The 16919-nt window shown below is 44.2% G+C and overlaps 1 protein-coding gene across 2 annotated transcripts in view; it reads left to right on the plus strand.

The window, feature by feature from the left end:
• Positions 1 to 16919, plus strand: part of RHBDL3 (rhomboid like 3) — a gene marked incomplete at both ends in the record, with an annotated part of 43117 nt that overhangs the window by 16861 nt on the left and 9337 nt on the right. The window contains 2 exons of one of the 2 annotated variants that reach the window (XM_079544145.1): positions 1120 to 1203; positions 9573 to 9731. In XM_079544145.1, coding sequence (XP_079400271.1) covers positions 1120 to 1203; positions 9573 to 9731 — 243 coding nt within the window. The remainder of the gene's footprint in view (positions 1 to 1119; positions 1204 to 9572; positions 9732 to 16919) is intronic. The other variant, XM_079544146.1, reaches the window with a different exon arrangement.

A 16919-nucleotide genomic window follows, 5' to 3' on the forward strand; every position in this document is an offset into this window, starting at 1 on the left:
CCAGGCAGGGGTGGGCAGGGGGGTTCAGTCCCTCTCCTTTCAGTCCCTGTGGCAGTGGGTGGGAAGACTCTTGTTTGTATGACAGGATTTCAGGGGCTGATGACTTTTTGTTTAGGTTTCTTCCGTGGCTGCTACACGGGCCCTGGAAGGCTACAACAATAGAGCGCTTGTATGAGATTCGTGGGGCTGAAAAGCGCTGAGGTAACCCAGAGCTGTCATTGCAGGGCTGGGTGTGTGGATGCTCTGGGTGAGGTGTTTGTATCATGTCCAGATTTGGCTCTGCAGAAGCTCTTCTGGGATGCCCGAACTCTGTGGACTGAGATCCTTAGCTGGATAAATGCTACGAAAGTTTCTCTTTTTGTAGAGAGAAGATTGTAAAGTGGGGAGACAGCTCCATGGATCTGTTGTATGGCTGTGCTTCCCTGAGTATTTTTCAGACTTCCAGTCAATGATTTTTATTTGCAGTATCTGCCTCCTTCCTTGCCCATCAGCTCCGCACTTCCAAGAGCATTACTGCTTTTAGACAGGACTATCATCACTGTCCTCTCGGCCCTTCTCTTGCCCTCCACCCTTACAAAACATCTCAGTCTGTATTTACTGTTGACTTATACAAAGACCAACATTGTCAGGAAGTCATTGCAACTGTCCTGAGTTAATTGTCCCGTAAAAGGATTGACTAGCCTGTGGTAGTGGTTTTGCCTTGGCTGTCTGATATGGGACACTTAGATCTGGGGAGCAGGAAAGAGCTAGAATTCCATCTGGATGTGGGTTGGGGGGAGGGGGGCAGTTTGGTTCCTTCCTTCATGGATGCTGCAGCAGCCCTTTCTGGAAGGGGATGACTTGTCAGTCACTGGCTGCTGGCAGCAAAGTCTGTCTGATTCAGAGGTAACAGCTGCAACTTCCCAGAGATGTAGATTCCAGCAACCTCCAGCATGCCTGAGCTCCTGAATGTCCCAACTAAGAAATCTGTCTTCTGCATAGTATTTATGTATGTAAGCATTTGTTTTTAGTAGATGCTGACCCTGTTTGAATGCTTCTAGACTAAATAGTGAACTGCCTTGTGTTGTCATTCCCCACAGTACTTGTAACCTCTCCTGCCTGTGTTTGGATTTCTTCCAGAGAGCTAGCCGTTCCTGCAGGCAGGCACTAAAGGGAGAGGAAGGCAGCTGGGATGGAGTGCAAATCAGGAAGCAGGCTGAACTGGTATGATCTTTTGACCCAAAGCAATGGCTGGTGCTGTTAGAGCTTGCTTGAACTGCAGCAGCTGTGCAGCTCACATTCCTTTCATTAAATTGAGAATTATTCATATTTTCTCACCCTCCTGCCTAGTGCTGTATGTAATGTGATGTGCTAGTACCCAGGCTAATAGATAGAAAACTAAGACACTCTTCTGTTCGCAATTACATTTCTTCGTGGGCTCAACTGTCCTGTGAAGCTGCAGTGTTCAAAGCTTGCCAGAGCATCCTTTCTACAAACTCTTGCTGTCCCTCTAGCACTGCTGTATGCTTGTGTATTCCTGTGCAAACACACATCAGCCTCACGTCCCTGCTGTTTCCAACAGACTCACTTGAACATCTCATTTGTAGATATCATCAACCTCAATGTACTTCCTGGGAGTGCTTTGACCTTTTGTCTGTTTTAAATCCTACTTAAAAATCCCCCCAGGAATGTTTGGCAATTTCCAATTTTTACTAGTCTGTTACTAGGTAGGAGTGCTACATGGAGGTGGCTGGAGCAGAAGCAACTCATTTCATCTACAGTCATGTTTTAAGTCTCCTGCATCCTTGGGTGAATTAGGCCACTGCCCTGGGTTCACATTACCTAAACACAAATGACAATTTTCTAATGAAAAACTTTAAAAATGTTATTGCCCACTATATTGACCTTATGGAATTTGAGGGAATTTCCTCTAAATGATCAGTGTTGAAAGCTAAGGCAGATTCACGGGAAAGTCTTGGCATGATTGACATCTCCAAATTTTACCTGGAAAAGTTTTGTTTTGAAAACATTATTCTGGTGTTAGAAAATGGTGGGAAGCTCTGTAGACAGCACAGATGATAAGCAGTGTTTCTGTGTTGCACATGCAAACTGTATGTAGTTGGACAGCGTTACACTTGCATCTGTTGGGTTGATCCTTGTAATTATCTTGCTGCTTTATCCCACCAGCTATTTCCACGTCAGTGGCTCAGTTTTACTACAACCCCTTTTGATGGGGGCTGTTTGGCCTTTGGTGGCTGCTTTTTGAGTTGTGCTGGGTTCATGAGAATCTGCTGACTGGGGGCAAAGAAGGTGTCTGATGGTGGAGGGATTATGCAGGGGTAGACGATGGTAACACTGTCTGCTCCAGGCAGCTTTTCTGCTCCTGGATTAAAGTTCATGCTGTGTTACTTGTCTCCCTCTCTTTAAGGCCTTGTCAAGTCTGTGTGGGAAGCTATTCTGTTTGCAGTGTTTAACTGTGTGCTGCTCTGCTCTCTCTCTGCCTCATTTCTCCTCCCTCTTCCCCCTTCCATTCAAGCAGCATCTTTCACTCTTTCCATTCAGGCCTGTCTTTGCTCTCTGCCCTATGTAAAGCTCTGTGCCTTCCTTACCATTCATCACCTTTTTGCTCATTCACATCCCTGCCTGCCTTTCTCCATTCATCTGGGCTTCCTCTCAGCCTGCCTGGTCTGCCCTCTCCTCCTGCCCCTTCCCCAGTCCTCCTTTTGTGTCTGTGCTCTCCTTTTTCTGTGACCATCCAATCTGCAGCAGGCTCTATGAGGATGGTCTGCTAGAAGTTCATCTCTCTTGGTGGGCTAATTAATCCCCAGTGGGACTGTTTGAGGAAGATTTCTCTCTTGCAGGTGAGAAGGCTCTTCCCACTTCCCAGCGTTGCAAGAATGATGCATGAATCAGAGAAGTATTGCCATGTCCTAAACGTCATTTTCAGTCTGGTTTTCCTGTCTCTCCATCCTGCCTTGTTTTCTCCTTTGTTTTCAGCTGTTGCAGTTCTGGGGTTGGGGAGTTGAGTCACTTTAAATTTTCTATTGCTGAGGAATGTGACTTCTATTCTCTCAATTACGCTAGCTCTCTAATTATGGTTGTTAACCTGTATCTTTGCTTATTTCTTCTAAAGTCTGTATTTGGGCTGGTTGTTGTTGTTGGAAATGTTAGAACCTAGACCAGCAAAGCATGCAAAGACAAAGCTATGTGGAGATTTGGCCTGTGGTTGTCCAGTTAGTCAGCAGGGCTGGACTGGTGATGTAAGATTTATGACTTTCGAGACTGAGCTGTAAGCTGCCCTGCTTGCCTGGCCTGTTGCATTGGTTGAGGATGTCTATCCAACAAAATGTGCAGTATGACCAGCCCAGGGTCAAGATTAAAAACCATATTTCCATCTAAAAATAAATAAATAAATAACATTGTTTCAGAGTGCCTCGGCTTCTTTCCATTAGTCTTAATGCAGTTACATAAATAATAGAAGAGGAAGAAGCAGAGCTGGAGAAGGCTGAGTCTATAAACACATCTTTCTGCATGAAGTCTTGTGGCAGAATGGAGGGCATCTCCTGCCACCCGTGCCATCTCATTAATCATGTAATTATCTCCCTCACTTTCAGTGCTACGTCGTCTTCCTCGTCAGTGTTGCTGGTAATGGAGCTTCTGTTTACCCTGGCTTCTTTTTAGGGTGTGGCTTTGGTTTCAAAGCCAGCACAGTGGCCTATTTTGAATAATTTAGTTCTGGGTGGCTTGAAGGCTTTGTGATTTCCCAGCTCAGGCTGGAGGCTGATTCCTGTGCTTGTTCTGCCAGGAGGCTGATCTGGAGCACAGCAACGGGGTTGCTCAGAGTGGTGGGTCATTGAGGCAGCAGAAGACTGAAAGCTGATTCAGCAGGCCCTGTGAGTGCATCTTGGCTCTCTCCTCTCTGTGTCTCTGGAGGAGTTGCATTCAGAATCCCACAGACATAGGAAGGAGAAGGAAGAGAGCTGCATTTAAAAATGTTCTTGGTGGTGGAAACGTGGATTTTGGGTACTTGCCTGAGCATGATAGGCTTTCCCAGCAGGGAAAGAATTTCCTGGGGTCTCTGAATGCAGGCTTTGCTTAGTCTGTTGTATATCCGTAGTTGCTTGGACCAGGATCTAAAATTCTACAGTCAGGGAGGTAAGGGCAGGAGTTCTTTGTGGTGTCTGGCTGATGGGCCCTTGTCCCAGTCGTCACTGGCTTTGGTTTTGGAAAGGCTGATTAGTTTCTCTATGTGAAACCTTGGCAGAAGGCCATCTGTGTTCATGTTCTCCCTGTACTGCTTGGCCTTGTGGCTTGCTAATTGCACTTTGTTGTTGTAGTTATCACCCTGTCATGCTCTGTAACTGCTACCCAGCACTCACTGTGCAGGGCCATGAAGGCACAGCTACATCGCTTTTGCCTTGTAGACAGGGAAGTCAAGGCACTCTGAGAGACTTGTTGGCTCACTCCAGAAGTCTGCAACACCAAGTATCAAACCTTCCCAAAACCTTCTTTCCTGTTTGCTTAATAACTCTACAGTGGTGCATTCCTGAATCTCCAAAGAAAAGGGCATCTTAGACCAGCTCCCTCCATTTCCACTTTGCCATGTGCTGCACGCAGAGAAACAGTTACACAAATCCAGGTGATGGGCTGTGTGTTCTGCAGACACCGTAAATGCTGAGCTGGAAAGTATTTTGCTCTCTTACAGCAGCTCTCCTATGGAGTGGGTGATGTCTAGGGGCCCTGTCTGGTGAGTTAGTGAGGTTATTTCTTTTGTGCTTAAATATAATCTGGCTTTTGAGAGCTGGGTGATGTTTCCAGCCCTCAAGTTCACCTCAGGTCAAAGCAATCTAGCATGTGTTAAAAGTACAGCTGGACAGCCCGTAATCACTTCGTATTGACTGAGCAGTGGTGGTTGAATTCATTATTAACAAAGGAAGAAAGTGTACATCACTGAAGCCAGCACTAACATTTTGCCACACATGTTCATGAGACTCGGATTTGGTGACTTAATGGTGAAAAGATGAATTTTGAGGTGAAAGGGTATACATTGGCCTTCATCTCTTCTGGATTAGGGTTCCTCCTCACATGTGCACTTCATCCTGTTAGAAGAGACAGCAGGATCATTAAGTTGTTGGGAAAGTCATTGCCACCAGGTAGTGATGAAACTGTTAAAGCAGACCTTTCTTCTGCCCTCCCCTGGATATTATGAGGCAGTTCCACCTTCTGTCTTGTCATTCCTTTAATTTTCATCAAAGCATGAAATGCTACATATCCATGCATATCTGAGTTCTTTTTGAACCCATCAGAGATGAAAAAAATTAACACACAGTTGGCTCTCCTTTCTAGTGCTAGTCATGGGAAGAAGCCTACATGTGAGCAAGAAGCAGGCCTTCTATTGACAGCTCCTTTGTGGTGGAAGATAAAGCAGCAGTTGCCATTTCTGTGTCTCAAGAGGAGTGGCTAAAACTCGGGGCAATTTCTTTTTGGAACCTGCCTCGTAGTGCAGAGCAGAGCTGGGGGCAGTGCCAGGAGGCCTGACAGCCAGGCTGGTCTCTTCCACAAGTGAAGGCATTGCTGAACCATGGAACAATTCTATTTTGAAGGGAATAATTCAATCCCCAGCTAACATCCAAATTAGATAAATTTCTTGGAGCACTGCCCATTATGAAGAGAACTTATGATTGGAGTGACATATTCTCTCCATGCCAAGACAAAGCCCCTCAATGTGAGAAACCACGGTTGGTAGGAAATTCTCTGCTCCTGGGTCAGATCTGCAACTCCAAACCCAGCCAAGCACCCTCACATTGTGCCCAGTTCAGCTGTTGACTCTCCAGCTGCACTGATGCCCCAGAGGGCTGTTTGCCACGGAGCAGAGAAGCAGCTGGCCGTGCTGTGTGAAGTGCCTGCCTTTTCCCAAGACACCAATTGTCTGTCTGCAGCATCAGCCTCCACCCTACTTGCTCACTCAGCCGTGGCTGATGTGTCTTTAATTAAAGAGGAGGAACAATGTGGGATTATTTTCTTTCCTAATCTGGCTTCCTAATTCTATTCAGGTTTTGAGCCCCCTCCTCTTATTTTTGTCTTGCAGTGGTGTCCTTACTTTTATGAACTATTTGCTCTAAAATAAGAAATAGGAAAACAAACAAAAAAACCCAGGTTGTTTGGGCTAGGGAATTAAGATCTTGGGTCAGATGGCTGCTACAGTCATTAACATATTTACATTTTTGCTTAAGAGCCTGGTTGAGGATCAAGGGAGTTAAGAGTGATTGTCATTGAAATCTGGAGGAAACCTTGCATGAAATTGCCGTTAGTATCCCATTGTTTGGGAGTAGAGGGGGGCAGTCGGCCTTCCTTAGCCCTGCAGTGGTTGGGTTGCACTTGTCTGTCCAAGTACGTGTACATTTAGCAGAGGCAGAAGTAACCAAGCTTGAGGAAGCCACTGGGCTGCCTTTGTGCTGGGAGGCTCAGCCCTGTGGGGCTGGAGCTCAGTGCAGCCTCTCTGAGACAAAGGTGCTTGACTGAGCTTGTGGGAGAAGTGGATCATCATGGATAAATACATGAAGCGCCTAGCAAAGGTCAGTTGCCTCTTTTTTTTAATTGATGGACCCAATTGTTGTGAGTGTGCTGTCACAGCTTGCTTTTGCTGTGCGTGGAGAGGCTTGTTCTGCAGGACCGGCTCAACTCCTCGATTTCTGTGTTTAGCTGCAATATCAGAAGCGGGTTTGAGGTGGTTTGCTGTGTTGGGATGGATTTTGAGTGTTGTGGAGACAGATGAGTTTAAAGTGTCTTTATTTGATTTGATAGAAAAAATACTTAAAAATAAGAGAATTCTCTTACAGATGGGGTTTACAGTAAAACATTCTGTTCCAGGTTGTCAATGGAAGCTGTATTCTAGTCCTGTTCTGAGGCAGACATTTTCAGTTCAGATGCCACTTATTTACTGTTCTCTTTCACACTGCCCAAATCCAAAGTTTTATTTCCAACTTATTTCTAATTGTTATCATTAGCTTAGCCAAAATGAAAATTACACATAGTAATGTGAACGAGGGAAACATGCTGCCTAAGGCAGCGACAGCGTGTTGATGTCTGACGCCGTGTTGGTGAGAGAAGCAGCAGAACCTTTGTCCTTGTGGGCTGGTTGGAAGTTTGGAACTGCTTATGTAATCTCTGTTCCTGGTCACTAAGTGTCTCTTTTCAGCACGCTTTAAAGCAGAACAAAGTCTGGGGAAAGTGTTTTGTGATCTGAGTAGCTCTGTGTGCTTTGGGAGCCTGCATGCTTCAGCACTTGTATCTCTTTTGACCTTTGAAGGAATATTGATGTTTCCCACTGCTGTGGCCATTGGTCTTTCTACAAAGTCAAAAAGTGAGCTCACAGCATGGGGGAGATTCCCACTTTTCTCTTACTGACCCTGGCCCTCAAGCTGGGAGGCATTTAAGCCTTCAAAGAGCAAAAGGTTTTATCCTAGACAAGATACATTCTAAATGCCCAGATATACTTAAGTAGAGCTGTGGTTGGGCCAAACGTTTTTAGGAAACAAGGATGAAAACAGTACAGCCTGTGGGATAGCAGGTGTTAGTTCCATTCACTGAATGAGCCATCTCTCTGCTTCTGCTGATTCCCTTGAGAAAGGTCATCTCAGGTATTATGCTAATAATACATATTTAATACTTATTTCCTTTATTTGCTTCTGGGATTAGGAATCACAAAAGTCAGCTGCCTGCAACTTCCCAGCAAGAGCCAGAAAGTATCAGAGCTGAGCCTTGTGGAGAAGCCCTAATATTTGAATTGGTTTTAAGATTCAGTTTAATTCAAAGCATTAAATTGGGGTGACTGAAGTAGTGGAGCCAAACTTGTCCAGGGATTAATACTAAGCCCTTGTTTAACAGTAAACAGCTGATGAAATCCACCTTTGGCTCTGGGTGCCAACTGTCAGGAAGCATACATCCAGGCCACCTCACAAGGACAGAAGAACCCTTTGCAGATAGCGAGTACCCAGATCTGACTGCCTGCTGGTCATTTGGTTTGTCTTGTTTTGTGTAATCCAATTCCCCCAGCAGCTTCTGACAAAATATCTTGTTCCAGCAAGGGACTGTGATCTTCCCGGCTCCATTTAGGCAGCTCCTTCTCTACAAAGCAGCCAGTGGTAGCAGTCACCAGTGGGAGAAAAGTACTTGGCTTAAGCCAGAAGGAACCGGCGCCAAGTCCTTCAAGTCCTCACACGTGGTGCTGCAGCCTCTAAACAAGCTGCCCGTGCTCGAGGATATTACTTTAGCTGTTCTGCTGATGGCAGAGCGGTGCCAGCCCTGCTGCTGGCAGGCTGCATCCTCTGCCACATCGCTCTGCTCACCCGCTCCCTTGCCAAGGCAGCCTTTACTCCGCTGTGTCTGATTGAAGGCCTGGCGCCTGCTCAGCTTTTGTTCTGTTAGGAAAGAGTGAGGATTGTCAGGAACTTTTGGGCTCTGCCAAGGCTCTTTATGTCCCAAATGTTACCATGAAAAGACTCTCTCCTGACCACCCTGCCCCTGACAGCCATTCAGTTTAGCCAACAAGCTCGATATCATTATCTACAAAAGGAGGCCAGTAAGCACCAGGCTACTCAGAGCCAAGTTTGGGAAATCAAAGGCAAATCTCCCAGCAACGAAGAGCTGGCAGAGCTCAGACTGCACCACAGCCAGTGCTGGATCGTCTGGCCGCTTGCATGCGCTCAGTTTCAAAGACAAAAGAAACAAACATGCTCAGCGTGGTGCCAGGGCAGGCTTTGCTGGGGCAGCGTGCCTGGTGGAGCGCTGGCAGCCCTTGGCTGAGTGCCCTGGGGAGCTCCATGCCAGTTAGGGGCTGGAAGCAGTTCTAAGTTCGGACAACTTTGCAAAGCTGTCTCCTTTTGTTCAGTGTCACTTTTAGGAGATGAACCATTTGGACTGACAGAAAACAGTGACTTTTTTGGTCAGAGTGGGATTCCCTCTAAATCTCACCTGGGACTTTCTTTCTAATGAGTCTCATTTATATTCTGAAATAGGCATGTGGCTGCCTTGCTATTTATAGTATGGCTTAATGCTTTGCTTTCTGTCCAAAGTCTTGTTCCAATTCATCTCTAAAGAGCTCTTCAGCATTGAAAGCACTTAAATGTTGAAGTTAAAGATGATCTGGAAAGTTATCATGAAGACTGAACAGAAAGTACATGAGCAGGGATGATGTTCCTGTGTTGAAATTGTGTTAGGAAAGATAGGTGTAAAACTCATTCCAGTATGCTTTGTCTCACAGGCTTCATCTCCCATCTGCTTGATAGTCCAGATAGAGTAGGGTATAAAAAATTGCCAAGAGAATTGATAGGGAGGGAGGGAGGAAGGAAGGGTGAGGAGAGACAACTTACCTGAAGCTTGTGTGGAAGTGGGATAATGACACATGGATTGGCTCATCTCTGCAACAGGGTGTTCTGTAGTTTCCTTGGCAGTACAAAGAAGCCGAAGATCACTGGAGCATCCAGCAGCTCTCAGGATGCCTGTAGGTTTGCAGCACATAAAGAATACATAGGAGGTCAGAGTTTTATGTAACATGGAATGGTTAATCCTGACGCTTTCCCTTACTATTCCAGTTTGATCCTGACAACACCGGCTATATCAGCACGGAGAAGTTTCGTTCCCTTCTCCAGAGACACGGCTCAGAGCTGGACCCTCACAAGCTGGAGGTCCTCTTGGCCCTGGCAGACAGCAACTCAGAGGGGCGGATCTGCTACCAGGACTTCGTCAACCTGGTGAGTGCTCTGGCTGGCAGGGCACAGCCATCATGGATCCAGGTTACAGACTCAATCAAGCAGTGTCAGTACGAAGATGAAATTATGGTGATATAATGACGTAAAATAGATCTACTGGATCTAACTAAAGTGTCTTAGCCCCCTGCATGTGTTTATGTATACAGAAAAATAAATGAAGGAATTGGCAAATAGATCACAGTGAGTTTGAGGTTTCCCTCAGTTCCAGCTTAATAAAGTGTGGTCAGTTGTGAATTTATAGTAACAGCTGCTTGTTCTACTCTTTGCTATATTCAAAACACCACGTAAGCATTAGCAGCACAGCACTTAGGTGGTGGGAAGAGGTATCTTCTGAGTTATTTTACAGAAATGATGGCCCAAGGCCAACCAGCGTGTTGGCAGCAGGCTCATGAGTAGTGCTGGGCTTTTTCTCTCTTCTTACTCCACAGAGCTCAGAGCTGTGCAAGCTAATGAGAGGTAGGTGGGAGGTGAAAGACATGGGCAGCAGCATTCTCCTTCTTTGGGAAATGGGAGACAGTAACAGTCCACATCCACCTGAAGTGATTTCTGCAGAATGGCAAATTTCCTTCACTCTATTGAGTGTCTCCTGTAAAGAAGCCATTGATTTTTCTATCATCAGCTCTTCTATCCTCCTCATCTGCATTTGTTGCCCTTGCTAATCAATAGGTAAAGCAAATGCCAGAACGTTACTTACAAGTGGCATCTCTTTTCTCTCTCTTCCTCCAGTTGTTATCGATTTCCAACATCTAAAACTTGTAGAGCTTCTTCTTTCCCTAGTTTTCTGCTGCAAAACCTTCCTTGTGAACTTCCTGATAGAAAGCAACATCACAGTTGAAGCAGACAGAATGGTACTGCGAAATTGGTGGAACAGTCCTGATTCCCTTTATAGCTGTCAGTCTTGGTACAGGCAATGATGTGTAGTGAGGTTAAGTACAAGCTTTGTGCTTGATAATGATCCAGTCATCTTTGTTTCTTGCTAAGGACCAAATCTCTAAAATGTCATTGATGATATCATCAAACAGGGATCATTTCGACCTACTGACTGTAATAGGAAGTAGAGGTCACGTTTTCTTTTTTTTTTTTTTTTTCAATAAGTAACCAATAAACTTTAATGAGATTTTAAACTGACATAAGAAACTCAGAACTGGTAGCTGTGTCACCATTAAAATATATGTTGTCTTAGAGTTTTGCAGCTACTTCTGTCTGATGATGTGATGTTTTGTTGTTGCTTTTGTGTACGTGTTTTTGGCCATTGCTCTGTAGACCTTCTGCTGGCCAAGTGTGCTGCTAAAAGAGCTTCTCTGACTTGAGAGTTTTCTTTTTGCAGGTAACTTGGAGCACAGCCTTACTGCCAGCAGTTGCCAAATGAAAAGTTCACATAATTTGTGTCTGTAAAAGAACTTTTCTGCAAACTCTCAACATACTGTTTTATCTTAACAGAGTGAAGGTGGGGCAATATCCCCAGCTGGACACAGGATTTAATAGGCAGTAGCCAGTCATGTCTGAAGGATCAGTTCTGCAAGGTGCTGAATCCCTCCTGCTGTTCCCTCAGCTCTCTTTACCCTCTTGCTCAAGCTGCTGCCTCTTTTTCTATTGCTTTTTAAGTCTTCAAATGTGGCTGCTTGTAGCTGAAGACATTTGCCAGTATTGTATGGTTGAAGCCATTTGCTCATTTCAGGCACTCTGGTGATAAAAGCAGAGCTTGGTCTGTCCCCTGTGAGGATTCTGTGTGTGTGCCTTTAGATTTTTGTGGCTATCCTTTCTGCTTTGAAAGGAAAGTAACTCTAGCTCCTTGCAGTTCCAGTGCTTGTAATGGTAGCAGTTTTACTTGGGGGTACTTCCTCCAACTTGGCTTGAGCTGAAATGAGAAGAAAGAGGGGAAAGCGAGTTGTTGCTGGGAAAAGAAAAACTTTTAACATTGAATTTTCTCTTCTGGCTTTGTTAGTGTGCATGTGATAGCATCAGGAGGGCTTTCTTATCTTTGTGGAGGTGAGCTTTTAAGAAGTTATACATTGTATTTTTTCCCCAGATAATAGGGGTTGAGAGAGGTCCTTTAAAACTTTTTTTTTTTCTAATGGTGCTTAGAATTACTTCATAGTGCAGTCACAGAACAGCTATAAATTCCACTTCCAGTGTCTTTCCTTGTCCTTTACTGAACCAGCTGACAACTTGCATTGAAGGCTTAGCTGAACAATGCTTTGCAGAAACTGCATAGAATTATTACCTGAGTCACTGGGAAAATGAGCAATAAACCCTAAATCTCTGATTCTCAGGGGAATCTTCAGTAAGACAAAAGTCTGCCTGAGTGAATATCTCCTATTCCTGCTAAGTTCTTATTCACTTTCTAGTGAGTTTTTAAGCTCTCTGTTGCAAAATAATCCCAGCCTTCAATTCTAGTGGCCTTGTCTGATGAGAATATAATTATAAACACTAAACACTGTTGCTAACCTGAAAAGTCCTGTTACAGGAAAAGCTGCAGGTTTTGTGTCTCCTTCTCAGCTTCTTTGTGCTTCCCATTAGCTGCACAATTGAAGCAAATACTGTGACAAACATCAAGATGACTCCCATCACTGACATCAGTTTTTCCTTCAGTGTCCAGTGGGGCACCCATTTAAGTGATTTCTCTGCCCTTGATTCACACTGTCCTGACTGAAACTATAGGATTCTTGAGTTCTTATCTTGGCCTTAGTTCAGAGACGTAATAAACATTTAATTTTAAAAGGATTTGAAAATCTCTATTTGATCTAATATTATGCTATGCCGAGTAAGAAGCATGTTTTCTTAATAGACAAATGGTTCTGCAAAGTAATGGTCATCTGATCGTGTCCCTGTCCATCCCTTACCTCCCTGTGTGTCAAAACCCTTACTGGAGTGCAAAGTTCTTACTCCATGGAGCACATCCAGGAACCAGATACCCTCCTCACAAATGTACCTCACACTACCTTTGTGGTATTTCCCTTCCCATTTTGGAGGAAAGTGAGGGTTGTGTCATCTGTAGCACTCCAAGGGCCACGTGCATCTCCTGAGGGGAGAAAAGGTATCAGATGGTCAGGTGAGTATCTTGGAACTGAATAACTGGCATGGAAGAGCTGCTTTTGGGATCTGTTCCGCTTATGCATTGATCTGAGTCCATTAGGTACTGCCTGCATGTAGCAGCAGAAGAGAGCGCTTTCTTCCAAGTGAACTCGTATGGCAAATAATTGCTATGCCAACTGAAGTGAAACTTAGCACAGAAATTTCCATCCTTAGCCATGATTCCTCATCTGTTTCCAATCAAGTGCTTTTGAAACTTGAGAAACACGATGTCAACTTAAATGGTCATTTTAATTGTATATCTATCTAACGAACATAAGTGAATGGGAAATATTATAAAGGCATTTTAAAATAAAAATGCTTCAGAAAATAAAATCTGGATTTCACTTCAGATGCAGAATCCTTCCCAGGACCAATGAAAAAAATGGAACGTGTGTCAGGGTTTTGAGGTTTCAAAGTTTGCTGCATTTTGACAGAACACAACTGATTTGAAACAGTAAGTTAGTCTTCTGCAAATGCTCCTGTGCTTAACTTGAAATACAAACACAGCTTATCTTTTCTAATGGAAGAGCTGGAAGCCTGGGATGGGCAAAACGTTGAGCAGGGAATACTGCTGCAGGAACAACAATAACTTATTTGGCTTCCCCTGCCTCTGACTTTCCATGAATTCTCAGAGGAAACCACTGCTTGGTCAGAGAAAATCAGGATGTTGTTTCCTCTAGTTTCCATTTGATACTTTTTGGGAAAGGAGAGTGCTACCAGGTTGATGCAGAGGATATGAACATCTGTGACAGATAAACTTAACGCTGAGCTATGTGTTTTGGGGAAAGCAGTCTTTAACCACATTAGCATTTCAGAGAAGTGAGTAGTGGGGGAAGGAAATAAATGTGAATCTTGAAAGCAGAATTGATTGGAAAAGCTGCATTTGTGAGTAAAGTGGGTTATAAAACTGGAGCTGACAGAGGCTTTTAAAAAGCACGTGCTCACTTCTGATTTTAGTTTTCTGCCCCTTGGAGGAGCAGAGCTGGAGTGCTGAATGCCTTGCCTTGTCATGGTCTTGGATGTGTTTAAAAATAGCTGTAGACCAACCTCAAAGATGCCAATACCTGGTGCGCAGAAGTCCATGGTTCTCTAAGCCTCACGAATAGGGCTGAATAAAACCAAAGAGGGTACGGTGCCCCACACAAACTGTGTAACTGGGGTGGGGAAATACTGTATGATTTGGTTATTAATTATCCTACTCTTGTGCTGCAGCAGCAACAGTGGTACAGATAGCCAAGAAACCTAGAGAAATTGATCTGCTAGTGGGAATAACCAGATTGTGTTGCAAGTTATAGATTATCTGAGATTCATTCTAGACTGATATATCCTGAACAGAAGCAAGACTTTGTGCTCCTATAAGTTTCTGCTGTCCCACACTAGGCTCTAGGGACTCATCCTAAATTTTAACAGTTTAAATATGGAAAACAGATTCATGTCTAAGTGGGCAAAAAATTATCCTTCCTATCAGCGCATCAAAGACACCCTTTGAGCAGAGCTAAGCCTTCTTTTGTTTTGGTATGTTAATAGCAAGGGCAGAGATGGCAGAGCATGGTTACAGGTCATGTCAAACTGGCTGTTTTGCAAGAGAAATGTCTCTTTGCATAATAACTATTTGCAGGCATGAAAGACAAAGGGAATGTGCTGCTTCCTTTCTCCTAATTCCCTATATACTATTTTCTCTACCCATCTGCCTGCAACTTTAATATCATACTCATTAAAGAAGTCCCACATCAATTGTATGAAGAGAAGTGGGGTGGGCTGCCCTGAGCTTCTGGGCTTGTAATAACATGCAGACCAACAATGGGCTAGTGTTCTTACAGCTGATGATTAAATACTTGGCTCATAAATACCAATATTATGTAATTCCAAAATTAAGTCAGCAAATTGTGACCATATGGGAGACTTTGGGAAGATTTGGATATTTTAAAGTCAGTCTGTGGAACAAAATAGACTCCTTATTAAGAGTTGGTGAGAGTAGTGGTAGTGAGAGAATCCTCTGTCTTTTCCTTATGCCTTGGTTTCTCATCACCTAGCTTGAGATTGAAGCATGATCCTAAGGCCTATGGAGTTACACGAGTAGGGCCAGGGCTGTTGTGTTTGCTTGAGGTCCAGCACTCAGCCGTGCTGCCTCTTGGAGCTCCTTTCCCTGTTGGCACGGTGGTCAGTGGGTGCAGGTGGGGGCTGGCAGGATGTGCTTTTACTGAGAGGCCTAATTTTAACAAGGGAGTACATCCATAAGCTCGTATCTTAAGCATTGTGGGTGCTTTTGAGCATGTGTTTCTGATACTCTGTGTCCCTGCCTAATTTGGATGTAAAACCATGCCAAGGCTGTGAAGCTTTATAGAGAATCTGGCCTTCTTCCCATAGCCTTTGCTCAGAAGGAGATCTGACAATTTTTATGTATGTGTTTCTACCTGAGGTGGCAGGATGTTTAGCTAGATCTCTTAAGGGCTCTGAAGAGTTAGTTGTAATTACCAAAGGCTTTTGATTTTCTAGGTAAATTGAAACCTGGCTCCTACTGACACAGCACCTGCTGTTGTTGGTAGACACAGGGAATCTCTTTCTTACTCATTGCCAGTCGTGTTCCCTCTGAGGATCATGGTGTGAGTTGTAATCTGGGAAGAACACACTTGGTGCTGGATTTTTTCACATGCTTTGCAAGAGACTGCAGCGATTCAAGACTTTCTCCATTTCATTTGCGGGCAGTTTTGTCACTGCCTGTTTGCTAAGAGCTGATGATTTCCCAGCACACCCCCGTCCAGCCACCTAAGAAGTTGGTTTCAAATGTCTTCTCTATCTCTAAACGCTCTGATCCTATTGCCTCATGTCTAAATTAGCCATGAGTGTAGTTGATGCGATGCATCTGTTCTGTTGTTTGGACAGGATACCAATTGGACAATGCCTTATGGTGCACAGAAGTAACCTTGTTTGTGTTTGAGGCATGCAGGGTCTTCAGCAATCACATTTGTTCCCCACAGAGCTGCCAGCATGTTGCCCAAGGATTTCCCTTTCTCTTGTAATATCAACGTTTACTGCTCTCCCATCGTTACCAGTTAAAATAACTCTTAGTGTTTTATCATCCAGATGTGACCAGAAACAACCAAGATGGAACACCTTGTAAAAATGATTGAGTGTGAGAACAGGTAGTTGAAAGAACAAAGCTACAGCTGTCTTTCATCATTCCGTGGAGGAAATCATTGTCGTAAGCTTCCATTTTATCATGTAGACAGTCCTGTGCTTTATTTCTCTGTCTTAGAAGAGAAAGGTAGAACTACTGAACAGAAGGGCTTGAAGTCAGTGCAGCCCAGTAATCACAGAAATCTTGCAGCCTGGATTCTTCCACTGACTCTAATCTATGGCCTTGGACAGGTCACTTAGCACTGTGAGGTCCAGCTGCTCACCTCCTCTGAAGAGCCAGGCTTCGTTTGTGTGAGATCCACAGTGATCCTGCAATATCCTTTTCTTGTCAAAAGCAACAAGGCCTTTCCCTTCTGCATGGTTATTACCTTGAGGAATGCCTTCAGGAACATCACCCAGATGAACTCTCACTGTTCTGACTAGTGTTGGAGTTCTTTGAGCAACATTAGCAGTAACACAGGAAGCATAGTTAGTGGTTTTATCTTGTTAAGCCTTCTCTACCAAATGTTCAGCCAGTCCAGACAGTGATTGTGGTGCAGTAGGTTTGTTTGACATCAGGGCTAATTAGCAATTAAGCGAATTTTGGAGCAAGCACTTTCAGACCAGATTTTTTTTTTTTCCTCCCAGGCAGGCTAGCATAAAATTCCATCTGCCTCATTTGCAAACTCAATTGCTTTAATTATGCATCCAAACTGGGAAAGTGTATACTCAAAAGATCGTTAATTCTGTGCACTTCTCGTGATAATGCAAAACAAATTGGCCATATCCTCTGAAGTCTGCACCTTCTCAAAATCTGCCTGTTCTGAGTATAACTTACCAGAAAATGGATCCTTTCTTCTTGCAAGTTTACGAGCAGCTAAAACAGCCTGCTCAACACTTCAGTGTGTGTTCTGTTGGTACTGCTCATTGCAGTTGTTTTGGTTTTAAGGGGATAATTTTCCTTGAGCAGAGCTAAAC

Source organism: Tetrao urogallus (genome assembly GCF_951394365.1).
Source record: "Tetrao urogallus genome assembly, chromosome: 18".
Taxonomy (NCBI): domain Eukaryota; kingdom Metazoa; phylum Chordata; class Aves; order Galliformes; family Phasianidae; genus Tetrao; species Tetrao urogallus.